The sequence below is a fragment of the Limulus polyphemus genome, unplaced genomic scaffold, assembly GCF_000517525.1.
Source record: "Limulus polyphemus unplaced genomic scaffold, Limulus_polyphemus-2.1.2 Scaffold407, whole genome shotgun sequence".
NCBI classification, from domain to species: domain Eukaryota; kingdom Metazoa; phylum Arthropoda; class Merostomata; order Xiphosura; family Limulidae; genus Limulus; species Limulus polyphemus.
The window spans coordinates 283,206-296,829 of record NW_013666017.1 but is presented as its reverse complement, the minus strand read 5'-3'; the positions used below and the strand labels follow the sequence as shown (position 1 = coordinate 296,829).

The following is a 13,624-nucleotide window of genomic DNA, read 5'->3' as shown; positions in this document are numbered from 1 at the left end:
GATGCAAAACCTTAGTCGAAACGTTGTACATTTGCTGTCATGTTAACTTATATAAAGTTTTTCTTTATTACCCATTTAAGCCGTCTCCAGCCATTATTAGACTCTTACGGAGTTTGTTTCGGATATTCGCGAAGAACTTAACAAACGGTATTTACGCTAGCCGTCTTTAATATTGAGCTGTGAGATTTAAGGGAAGACAACTAATCAACAATATCATCCGCCAACTCTTGAGCTACTCTAACCTGTACAGTCGGACTTAAAAGTTATTCTTATAAATCACCTATGGCACCAAAGTGTGGACCACGATGTTTTTTGTAGCAATGGGGCACTAACCGTGAACTCTCCGTTCCACATTCTGGTACGCTAACCACTCTGCCACGAAATAATAACAAATTTAACGGACTTTTCTAAATTTCTTGACCTTTAATAGATTCTTCTAGTTTAGCTTTTGCATAGTTTTTTTTCTTTTTTAACACAATACTTGCTGATAGTATTTGAAATGCAGATGTTAATTTTGTGATTGTTTTAACAAAAGGTTATTCGTTCTCAACTCATCAAAAACAAATTCAACCGTTTAAGTGTGAAAGTTTAGGCCTTCTGTTAATAATTATTAATCCAACTACTTTAAATCAAATTACAGAAATCCTTTCGTATCGTAGCCACCGATTCCATTCGATCAAGTCGCAGGAGGTCTTTCGTATTTGTGACGGTATTATCTTAAAGAAAAAGTGCTATGCTGACTTTATATTAAACAAACTCATTTTAAAGATAATTCAATAGACTTCAATGATTTAATTTCCTCTCATCGTTAGTGTTCACAGAGTTACTTTTCATCATAAATGTATCTCGGAAATGTTTGTTTCTTTGTTTTTTGAATTTCGTCCCTAATTTAGCAGTGTAAGACTAGAGGGAACGCAGCCAGTTATCACCACGCACCACCAACTCTTGTGCTACTCTTTTACCAAAGAATAGTGGGATTGACCGTCACATTATAACGCCCCACTGCTGAAAGGGCGAGCATGTTTGGTGGATCTCTGGAATATCACGCGCAAATGTAACGGCAGTGCAAATACAAAACTGAAGCTGTTGTTTTGATCTTAAAAAATAATAAACGGCAACTGGTACACTACAAAATGTTAAAGGTTATTAATAAATATTTAGCATGCCAAAATATAAGAATACCCAATATGATATAATTTAGACGTTACTCAAAGCGAATCAGGTAAGATCTTTATGAACCACTGATAATTTTAAAATCAATATTGTTTGTAAATAATAATGAAGTATAAATTCTCGAACACATTATGAACGCACGTACATTAATTTAACGATTTGCTTTGTTGTCAATTGTCAATTGTAACTGAAAAACGTATCTTAAACTGCGTAGCTTTCATAAGAGTAGTTTAGCTATTTTTAATGCACTAATATTTTATGGGCCAATTTTATTGTATGTACACGTTGTGGCATAAAGCTGGTATGTTAGGTCTTTACCAGGGAAGGTCTTAGGTAATTGTTAATATCCTCTGTCAAACCCCCTTTTAAGTAACTCCCCACAATCAAAAAAGTCACTATAGATTTTTAGACCTGCAACCAAGGTATCTCAGTTTGTGATCACATCTTAGAGAAACTACAAACTCTTCTAAGATTCTTTTTACGAGTCTACTTGTAGTTTTTAGAACAAATTATTATTTATAGTGTCAATGTTATTGTCTACTCCTTAATAAGAAAGTAATGGACAGTTAACAAATTAGGTCGACAATTAATGAATATATAGAAAACCTGAATATGCTTATCTTTTTAAAATTACAAGAATTAATCTTACCTACTGAAATAAGTAAAAATTTACAACCGTCTTTTTGTAAACCAACAGTATTTTCCCCTTTACAGGTAAATGTCCCAAAATCACTTTCATCTTGGGGAGTAAAACGTGCTATACTCTTCAGCCCAGACTGTGTATGTGTAAGAATTTCTCTGTCTTGTTCGGAGTTATTAAATCTCCAAAAGAACATGACGGCTTCAGGATCGGAATCGACAGAACATTCAATCCTCACAAGTTCTCCGATCATACCTGTATAGACTTTTGTATGGGTGTGTGTACATTCAGGCTTATCTAAATGATAATATACATAACCAGTTTATTGGGAGCTCAGAATATCATAAGTAATTTTCATTTCACATATTTTAAGCTGTTAATTGGAATTATTTAGTTGATCTTATTTTCAAGTGACATAATATATGCTTTAGAACAAATTTAATTTAGTTTTTGAATTCTCTAATATCATCATATAATACTATTTAATACTATATTTATGCCTATTACAATATTTTCTGAAAACAATATAAATGTTATTGGAAAATTTTTGTAAATTGATTAAAAGCACAATTTTATAATGTAACATTTAAGAAAAGGAGGAAAACATCAAAGCAGTAAATAATTCTCAAAGACAAAAATTGACTTATGTTGGGTTCTCTGTTTTTTTTCCCATTGCCACTAAATAAAACTTTAACCTCTGCATCTGGAATGTTTAAATGTTTTATGCTGTAGTAAAAACACACACACACAAAAAAAAAACTATGGAATTAAACATATCATTACTTAACTAACATTTAATCTCCAATTCGATAGATTTGCTCTTTCCTTCCCCTTCCGAATTTCTAGCCGAACATCGATAAAAGCCGCTCTGTTTTCGACTAACGTTTTTCAATATAATAGATTGATTATTAATTATTATTGCATCTTTAGAGTTGCTCTTGAGTTCACTTTCTTGGAAGTACCAGTTTATCTCATTGACTGTAGGATTGGCTTTCACGTAGCAATCAAGATAGGCATCGTCATCTTCGTGCACGGCTTGAGAAGTTCGACCTCCATGAAGAAATACATCAACTAGTGGTTTATCTGAAAACAAAACGTTCACCAGAGTCTACAGTTTTGTTTTGTTTATTTTCTGTCGATAGTTTAGTATCAATATTTTAATTTGAAAAATATTTCTTCATTAAGCTTACATAATACGGAAAACAACCAAAATTAGTGGAAATAATTATTTTGCGATTAGGTCATGCCCACTGATTATTTAAAGAAGTAACTTCAAGTTTCCAAGTTAAGTCAGCTATCTTATTTATCAAAGTAAAATATGTATTATAATGACAGCTCAAGATGAAAACAAATACAGATTAAATAACGTTATGGTTTCTAGGTTATCGACAAACGTACAGTGCACATTTAACATGATGGCATCTTCTAGGCCACTGTCTTGGATGATTGGATTGATAACACGGCAGGTCAAATTCTTCCCGTTGTCAGAATCAGTCAGGGTTAACACTAAAGTGCCAATACTAATATTAGATTGGCGAGAAACGCTGGTATGATTATGATTTATAATAATATAATCTTTCCACCAAGTTATACGAGGCTGTGGTCTTGAACCTGTGGTTCTGCATTCAAAAGCATATTTTCTTCCAGCCTTGTAATGAGACTCAGTTGAAATAAGTCGTACGTCCAACGGCTTCACTGGGCAAAAAAATACTACTCATTATTGTCCCAATAAAACAATATTTTGTTCAATGTATAATTCAATGTCTTAAAGTTCTAATGCAATTGAAATGACATAAATTTCGATTAAAAGACATTTCTGTTTCATTCACATATTGGTGATATACGAATTACGAAAATGGTCTGTTCATTCCCTAGCTTAAAATCTTTTTTTTTAAGCATGTATCTTGTATAAAGACTGTACTCATTTTGGTTTCAGTTCATTCCTACTCATTTGTTTGCAGATTGCGAGTCGAGCGCCCTAACCACCTGGCCATGGAAAAAAATAGCTAAACTCAATTGAAATATTTCATGCAAGTACACGAATATACAAATTTACTTGTATTTATAATTTGTGCAAGTATTAGCACTAGGCATATTTAGATTATTCAGAAACTTAAAAATATATCTATGGGAAGAAGTTTATATGACAAACAGACATCGCTAAAGTAAAACAATGAATGAAATAAATTTTACCACTCTCAAAACTTACCTCAACCACTATGAAGATATTGATAGAACTTTATCAGATTTAGACTATTCAAGTAATGTAGGCAAAAAGATAAACGAGAGATATGAAAATTACAGATCGGGTTCTAGTAGTAACGTTAAATAGGCGATTAGAAACAAAATTTATTTCATCTAATTTTACTATTGATTACAAATGAATCATTGGTTTTAGTGTCATGGTGTTTCCATGATATTAACTTTAGTGTCTAAGCTTTCGGAAAAGTACAACGCCACTTTCATAGAAGATACACCTATTTACCTGCATTTTAAAACCTTTGGTGTCTGGTAGATGTTTTCGCACATAATCATTAAATATGTGAGATGAGGCATACTCATTTTGTAAAGTTTTGTGCATTTTTAAACATATTTGGATTGTCTTTTCCGCCCTAGTGTTAGAGAAAAAGTAGTTGGAATATGTAGGGACACTTGATATATTAAAACATTCTGGACCCTGTGACATTTACAGCTATGCTACAATATTAAGCTACAATTGGGCTACCTATACACCAATTTTCTTTGTTTTCAATCTATAGCTATAGCTTGAAAACTGAGAACTGTGGATGATTTGCCATTTGGAAAAATATGTACTTAAAAGCCTGTTTTACGGTACTTTGTTCTCTGATACGTGGACAAACAACCAGATTAGTGATACTACACTTGTTTCAGTCTTAATGTTGCTTAAAACGCAGCAGAAAGACTAATAAGCCCCCCAGTGGCACAGCGGTATGTCTGCGGACTTACAACGCTAAAAACCGGGTTTCGATACCCGTGGTGGGCAGAGCACAGATTGCCCTTGTGTAGCTTTGTGCATAATTAAAAACAAACAAACAAAGACTAATAGAAACATAAACGAGAATATAAGACGATTATCCTCGGACGTTTGGCAAAAAGGAAAGAGGTGTAGAGTTGCAAACAATATATGTGAGAATAGGATTTCAGTAATGGTGGGGTTATATTCTGTATCAAAGATTTTGCATGTCGCAAAATACAAACCAACTGGTCTTAGCCAAATGAACTAAAAAAAATCTCTTAAACCTGACATGCTGTTTTTGTATATAAACATTGCTAGAAATAGGACTAGTTGTAAAATAGAAAATAGACAAAGAATAATATCTATTTTTCTTAATACCAAGGATTTCTACCACACTTAAAGCTTATAATGAAGAATAAAGAGTATTTGAGAAGTAATTCAACAGTGGAAATTTTCAAACCATTCACACATTTCTATAATGAAAAATAGTTATAAGCTGTTGAGTCCCTGATTTCAATATATATACACAGCGTAGTCACAATTAAATAGACACCACCTTTAAAAAAAAAATGAATTTTTTCAGTCATATTCACATGAATTGACATATTTATAATATATTTAATATCTAGTAGATCTTTCTTTCGCTTCGTGGAGTTCGTTGATCTTTTGGGGCATCGTGAGGATCATCTCGTCAATTTTTAGATTGTGGGATTTTCGCCCACTCCTGCTTCAAAACATGGAGTAGATCGCTCTTCGAAGTTGGTTGTTTTGGTTATTTCTTGACTTGCCGGTCGAGTATGGCCCAGAGGTTTTCGACGGGGTTCATGTCAGGAGATTGGCTCGGCTAGGGCAACTTCCGGATGCCATTTTCTTCCTGCCACTTTTGGGTGTTTCTAGCAGTGTGACACGGTGCTCCATCTTACTGGAACAACGTTGTGTTCTTGCCCACGAAACCCGAGGAATAAAGTGGCAAGAGTCCTTCCTCCAATATTTCGACGAATTTCGCAAAATTTATGTTGCCAACGCACTCCACTACGCTCGATCTCCCACCAACCCACTATAGGACATGTTGTTCCAGGAAAGTTTACTAGTAAACGCCAAAAACTACTGCCCGAGATGAAACCACCATGCTTCACAGTTGGCTGCAATCTGTTGAGCCAAAACTCTTGATGGGGCATTCTCCAGACCCATATCCTTCCACTGTCCGAATAGTGAACGAATCTTGATTCGTCTGAGAACAATACGGCCTTCCAAAAGTCCAAAGGCTTGGTCATCATATCACTTGCTCACTTCTTTCGTCTGACTATGTTGGCAGGTCTTAATAAGGGCTTCCGTCTAGCTGCTCTGCAACGATAACCCAATCTGTGGAGAATCCGTTGAACAGATTTCGGGCTCATCACACCAACTTTGGCCACTTCTGCAGTCGTTAATCTGAGATCCATTTCGATGCTCCTCTTGACAGCCCTTTTTGTCCTCTCCGACGGACCAGAACGACCCGGACGCTGCTCAGTTGTTTCCTTGCCGTGTTTCCTGAACTGCACTATTATTCTGTTGACTGTCGAAAGCGGGATTTCCAAATTCTGCGAAATTTGCCGCTGACTTATTCCACCACCTGCTTGACCAACTATCCTTCCTCTAACAAAATCTGACAATTCGAGAGAACTTTGAGTTCTAGGCATGTTGTAGCACAATATAATTAGTGTGCGGACCATTTTCATTTATATAGTGCTCCGTGAACACAAATTAGTTAGCATAAATCAGTTAAATGATGAAAAATTAGGTGTCTATTTACTTGTAACCACTCAGTGTGTGTATATATAAAGTGGATTGTGTGTATTATATATACACACACACATACACACATATATATAGCCATTCAGAGAAAAAGTTTATATTGCTTATTTGTAATTAAGCACAAAGCTACACAATGGGCTATCTGTGCTCTGCCCACCACGAGTATCGAAACCCGGATTTTAGCGTTGTAAGTCCGCAGACATACCGCTGAGACACTGGGGGCATAGAGAAAAAGATTAAATATATTGGCTTATATTGCAAATTTTGAAATAATTACGTTGAACAGATTATAAAACAAAAAGAGTATTCTAGATATGGTTATGTTTTTCTAGTGCTTCCTGTTAAATGAATGCATTTGAAGTAATCAAGATATCGAAAATTATTGCAAAATTGCATAAATAATATTCATGACCTACTTCTTACAAATTTCAATTCATTGAGAATATAAAAATTCTGTAACAATGTTGATAGAAATCAGAAACTATATTCAACGTATTCAGCTTCAAAACAATGAACTGAAAGAAAAATTACTGTATCTCATTCATCGTTAATTTGTGTACATAACACGCTTTGTAGGAAATGGAAAACATGTTTTTTATACATGTAATCAATATTGCCAATAAAACATAATTAGATTAAACGTTAAAGACTTTTAAAGCAACTATAAAAAGTTTTTATACCACTCTTTTTTTTACTCATGAGCACAGGAATATTTTGAAATTAATGTTAGCAAGATGTAAGTTATCCACGCGGAGATAGGTATATTGTAGAAAAGAAGAGAGCATGAAATATTTACCATGTTCTTGGAAACTGTTATGTGCATGTTGAGAAAGAAATCTTAAAATTTGTTAATAATTATTTGCATTTTTGAAACATTTTTTCCTAAAGGTGATGATGCACTGCCATATTTGTATTATGTAACTTATATCTTCGTGAAATAAATCGAAGCTACGATTGTGTCTGATTTGTTCATATTTCAGTGCTTAGAAGTGTTTACGTTGTGTACTTAAGAATGTATTATCCCAATAAACTCGAACTATTAAACTGAAAGCAATTAATTTATAGAGCTTTATGTAAACTAAATCGTTAAAACACATTTCGGTTGATATAATTTACACAAATTACAAAGCATTTCACTTGGGCATGATTTATTCATCATCTAAATCTATCTATCGGTAACTCGGAACCAATTCTAAGACTTAGTAATTCCTATCGAGATAATTGTATCACACTATAGCGGATCACTTGACCATTTATTGTTCTTATTTTTATATTCTTTCTGAGTTATTATTATTATTATCAGTAAGGTAATGAAAGAAATACTGTAAATTGCCATAAATGAGAAGCTATTTCTATGAAAAATTAAGCGAACTATTAACTTAGGCTTTAGGTGTTAATGTAAATATAACTGCATATAGACTTTTATGCTGAAATGATACATTGAAAAAAAACGTTTTTCTTATAAGATTCAATACAGACATTTTGAATAACTTGTCACCAGGACATTACATATGCATAATAATATCTGATAATCTAAGTCATAAGACTCAATTTTCAAAAATATATATTTTTTTATATATTAACAGATAAACAAACTAGTTACGCATTTGGCCTCACATCTGTTGATTATTATATAATCAAGCTTTACAAGCACAAGAGACCCTAAACTGACATTTTCAGTGCTCCAAACTTGTAACTACAGTTTTCGTAAAAACGTTTTTACAAGCTGGTTTACAAAAAATTCAACGAAGAAATTATTTTAATCAAACGTTAAGTTCATACATATTAGAAGGATGGAACCACAAGTTAGATTAAATTAGCACTAAACATATGGTAACAAATATTATATATATATATATATGTTTCGGCTGGTACCGTTTGTTTTTCGTTTCATATTCTGTGGTATTCTAACATCAAATAGATTCTGAAACAGTAGTCATCTCTCATGAGAGATGTTTCATAGAATACAGTTAATACAGCGTTCCCAACAGTGTAGCCACATTATGTCTGCTTAAGCGTAGTACTATAACATAACACTTCATGGCTATGTCAAGTGCCACTAAAATGAAATATTTTTATTTGAACTACAGCGTTTTTGCAGCAAAAACATTGCCGAGAATATCTCATAACTTACCAGGGTTTAAATTTTCCATTCCATCGTGGAAGAATAATAATTTCAAACACTTCTGAAAGTTCGTTTTACTAAAATTAACTGGAGAGTAAAAGCTTATCTCGGAAAAATAAAACCATGATGTAAACTATGTTGAATTATCTTTCAACATTAACTCCTTTGTATATATATATTAAAGAACATTAAATGTAACCCAAGGCTTTATCTTAAGAAATACAGAACAAAATCAATATACAGGAGACAAATAATTGTTACTAATTTTAATGGTGATACTTAATCCTTTTCCTTTTTGCATATAAGTTTAGTCAAGAAAAGTATAACTTATCTACAATTTCAAAATTAAACTTTAAGTTTTTAAGATGGTGACGTAACGATAAACGTAAGTCACAATCACGTGATCATACTCATATGTATCTTAAACAGTTTTAGTCCCACCTTCATACAACCAAAAATGGTTGGATACCTTATAAACGAAGAGCCGACTTTGCTCCACGCCTACACAACAAAAACTTTATGTGTCTTACAAAAAATAAGTTTCACCCTACTGCTATATAACTAAAAGGTGCCATACAAACAAAGCAGGATATAATATTTTAGATGTAAAAAGTAAGCATGATTATTGACAGGTTTTTATAGGGCCGGATTCTTTGCAGTAGGTGTACAGACTTGTTGGCGATAAATGCGAACAATAAACGGACAGTACACACTCCACTTGTTTAAAATACTGTATTCCAAACAAGTCAAACGTATATAGAAAAACACGTTACACTATCGGTTATCACAGTTGTATCCAGAGCTTTAAATAATTGTCTACTTTTCATCAAGGTCCACTCAGGAGAGTTCAATTACTTTAAAACACCCTTTAACAAGATAAATTCTTCTTCTCTATCTCCGTTGTTACAATATCACTGTAAATCTCACTAGTCTAGTTTCACTTTCACTAATATCAGTTTTTCTAACTTCTTCCTTGCACTCTTTATCTGTGCGTATTTATAACTTGCGACAGAAAAATCTAGTAATAGCTAGCCCTCTATTGACAACAATATTCATATAACGAGAAAACTTAGAAGTTTCTAGTAAGATGACGTCAACATTATTACAGAAGCCTAGTACAACAAATAAAATGCATACACAACGCATGTTTGTTTGTTTTTGAATTTCGCGAAAAGCTACACGAGGGATATTTGCGTTAGCCGTCCGTAATTTAGCAGTGAAAGACTAGAGGGAAGGCAGCTAGTCATCCCCACTCACAGCCAACTCTTGGGCTATTCTTTTTCCAACGAATAGTGGGACTGAACGTCACATTATAACTCCTACACGACTAAAAGGGCGAGCATGTTTTGTGGGATGGGGATTCGAGCCCGCGAACATCAGATTACGAGTCAAACGTCCTAACCACCAGGCCATGCCGGACCACACACACAACATAGACTCGTGCAGAGTTACGTAACGAAACTTGTCATAGCTATCGCTTTTAAAATGATTAACTTTTAAGACTCTTGTTACGAAAACTAAATAATCATTAAATATTAAATCACTAAAGAAACTAAATGATAACTCTTAAGATTAACAGTTCTGTATATCCAACAATTACAGTAGCACAAACGTTAAGTACGTTATATTAACACAATTTTCAGCCTTACAATATCGTAACAGTCCATGTCACTATGTAAGATCATATTAGCTCTATCTGACGACTGTGGACCTTGACAATATCCTGAATCGTATTTTTTTTATATTTTTTTTTCCAAAAGGCTTCTTCGTAATTCTGTCATGTCCAAATCACAACACTTCTCCCTGATGTTTTCTATAATCTATTTAGTGTACGAAAGCGACGTCATCCCAGTGCCCGTTTCAACAATTCGATCGCACAAAAATCCATAGGCGTTTCATCCAGCGACTTTACAGTATATCTTTATGTGGAATATTATGAATACTCGTTTCATACTCAAGATTCTAAAAGGTATGCGACGGTTTAAAGGGAGGTATGACTAAAAACCTCATCTTAGTGAACTCTTACTTTGTTGATTTCGTTTCCAGATGGAAATCATTTTTAGACTATGTTGCGTACTGCGTACTATGTTACAAGACTCTGAGCTCTGCTTGCTGCGGATGAGGTACATCATGTTCTGGATGGTCATGGTGCCCAAAGTTTATCCACATTTCTTTGTTTTCCAATATCATTAAGCAAAGTGATATCACTGTCTTAGGAATTTTAAATTATCGATCTGGGTACATGTTTATGATCTAAGTGAATGAATATTTTGCGGCGGATAATGCAGTTAAAGATCTTCCCAAAATTGATAATTGATCGATGGCATCATGCTACTTACGAATACCAAGCAATGTCAACATATTGTTTTGATACACGCCACTCCACCGTGACTTTATATCAGCTATTTCTGTCACGTGACTTGCTGATTTGCATATTCAAAATCGGTTTAAGATAGTGATAGGTATGTAATGCGAATATCTATTAGTTACGATAATTACGATAATTCAAATAAAAAATAACTGTGAATTTTATGCTATCGGAATACGTTTTTAGTAAACTTTAATTTCTATTTTTGAACAACTCCTATCCACACTTTTTTGGTTCATAACTTATAATATTCCTTATTAAAGGGCTCAGGCCTTCCAAGCCTATCAGGCTGTAAACTTCAATAAATCAGGAGATAATATAGGTTGTAACAAAAACTTTTCGTTGCGGGGGTGACAAGATTTATAAGATAAACGATATTATGCAATCAAAATAGAGTGATCAAAGCTTACAACATAGTATTACATTTCGAAAGCTATACACCTCTTATACACACACACACACAACTCTTTTTTTTCTTCTTAAAATATCAAACAAATAAGCATTCATTAAACCCACAGTTCAGGTCAAGAAAGACGGTGGCAATAATTGAGGATGTAAGATTCGAGTTCCACACTTGACATATCAATTCGGCGTTCAGATCAGTTCTGGCGAGACGACGAATCACAAGCTCGTTCACAACTTCTTCTTCGTTTTCGTTCTCGTGTATTTTGTCAAGAAGATGTAGTTCTCTCCACCAGGTCACAGACGGAGGAGGTCTTCCTTTAATCATTAAAATTATTTTTTTACTAATAAGTTTCAAATTAACTTTGAAATACCAAATGATTTCAATAGAAATTACATTGTACAATATATTTGTTATTCATTAAAGTAAATCGTAAGAAAAAGAGTGAAAAAGAATAGTTTAAGGATGGAAAAATATTATATTAAAACGTTTATGAACTACATTGATAATTTCAGTATTATCTGCTGGAAGTATAATGGCTATGACAAATACTAAACCTCTTTTGAAGAACAAGGTGAAAACTATATACAGGTAAAGCAAACTTGCATATAAATATTTTTCGGATGTTTTTAAAATATCACAAAATGAGCAGCAGTTGGCACTAGAATGCGTTCTTCGAGCTTGAAACTTTCTTGTGAATTTTATGCCATAAGAATACTGAAGATTATTCCATTTATGCAGTTTTTGATCACCTTTATTTTCTTTGATAATTGGCCGGTTGTTAAGCTGAGGGTCAGAGGTTCGTGCTCCGTCACCTCCAAAAATTTATAACAAATCGTGCTCTGCACTTTCGGGCCATACACCCATTATAAGAATAACGGTCAAATCACACTGTTCTGTCTGACGAGAGTAATCCAAGACCTGGAGGTGAATGGTGTTTACTAGCTGCCTTCTCTCTAGTCTATCATTTCAGGGCAGGAAAGACGTGTTAAGAATATTTCTTTGCCTAAAACTGCTTACTGAAACGTTGCTGCGAGATAGCGAATTCTATTTTTTTGGTTATGCTTTTGTTTATCGTTCATTTATTATTCCTTCTGTCGGTTAGTTTATCTGTAAATTTTTAGTTATATTAAAACGCTAACTCACCTTTTAGCCGATTTGGTTTATTTTGAGTAAATATGTTGTGACGTACAGATATTATTATTGTAGCAAAAGATTATGCAAATTTTTGATCACATGAAATGCACTCTCATGACCTAACACAGTGAATAAATACACTGCCATAAGCTTCATAAATGGATTCGCAATTTAGTTAGTGAATTATTGCGGTTTGTCAGTCGATATTTTTATTAATATAGAAAGGTGATTTTGGAATATTGTGTTGTTTTTGTTGTTTGTTTGTTTAAATTAGGTTTTCCTACTTCTGGTTCTTCTTCCTGATTCCATGATTTGAAATAATTGATATTTATGTTTTTTTTTTCATTAATATGAGTATCAAGTCCTGGCCAGACACGTGTTTACTAACCATGTTTTTGACAAGTGCTAAATTTTATTCCAAGTGTTATTACAGTTTAGTAAATTGTTATTTGTTGAACCCTGATTTTAGCGGCGTGTTGTTTAAAACCTTTACATAACAAACTGGTTATTCGTCTTTAATTCAAAATCAAAGCGATATGTCTGCGGACTTAGAACGCTAGAAACCGGGTTTCGATACCCGTGATGGGCAGAGCACAGATAGCCCATTGTGTAGCTTTATGTTTAATTACAAACAACCGAATGAAGGCTGTAATTACAATTTTACGTAACATTTTTTTTTTTATGAAGGATGAAAATATACGCTTGATACAATTCTACTGCAGCAATTTATTACATCAATAAATCTTTAGTATATTTCGCTTAAGAAAATTTTATTTTGATGGTTTAGGCTTGAAAGAAACTTTGAAGTACCTGTCAGATACGAAACGAGATTTCCTTTTTCTGAAAGGGTGGATTTCAGAAAACTCTAAATTTGACAACCGTCTTCATTTAAATATCTTTCTTAGGCTAGTAATTAATGGATTTTTAATGTGAGACTTTGTACGTCTTGTTAGAAAACTTGTTAACTCACAATCTTACAAACTCTTCTAAGTTTCACAACAGTTCCG

At 33.5% G+C, this 13,624-nt stretch overlaps 1 protein-coding gene across 1 annotated transcript in view; it reads right to left on the bottom strand.

The window, feature by feature from the left end:
- Window positions 1–13,624, bottom strand: part of LOC106458035 (lachesin-like) — a 32,372-nt gene that overhangs the window by 16,615 nt on the left and 2,133 nt on the right. Inside the window, exons 3-4 of the mRNA XM_013917488.2 lie at window positions 11,594–11,797; window positions 2,606–2,896 (exon numbers count right to left, since the gene is read on the bottom strand). Of these exons, the coding sequence (XP_013772942.2) occupies window positions 2,606–2,896; window positions 11,594–11,797 (495 nt within the window). The remainder of the gene's footprint in view (window positions 1–2,605; window positions 2,897–11,593; window positions 11,798–13,624) is intronic.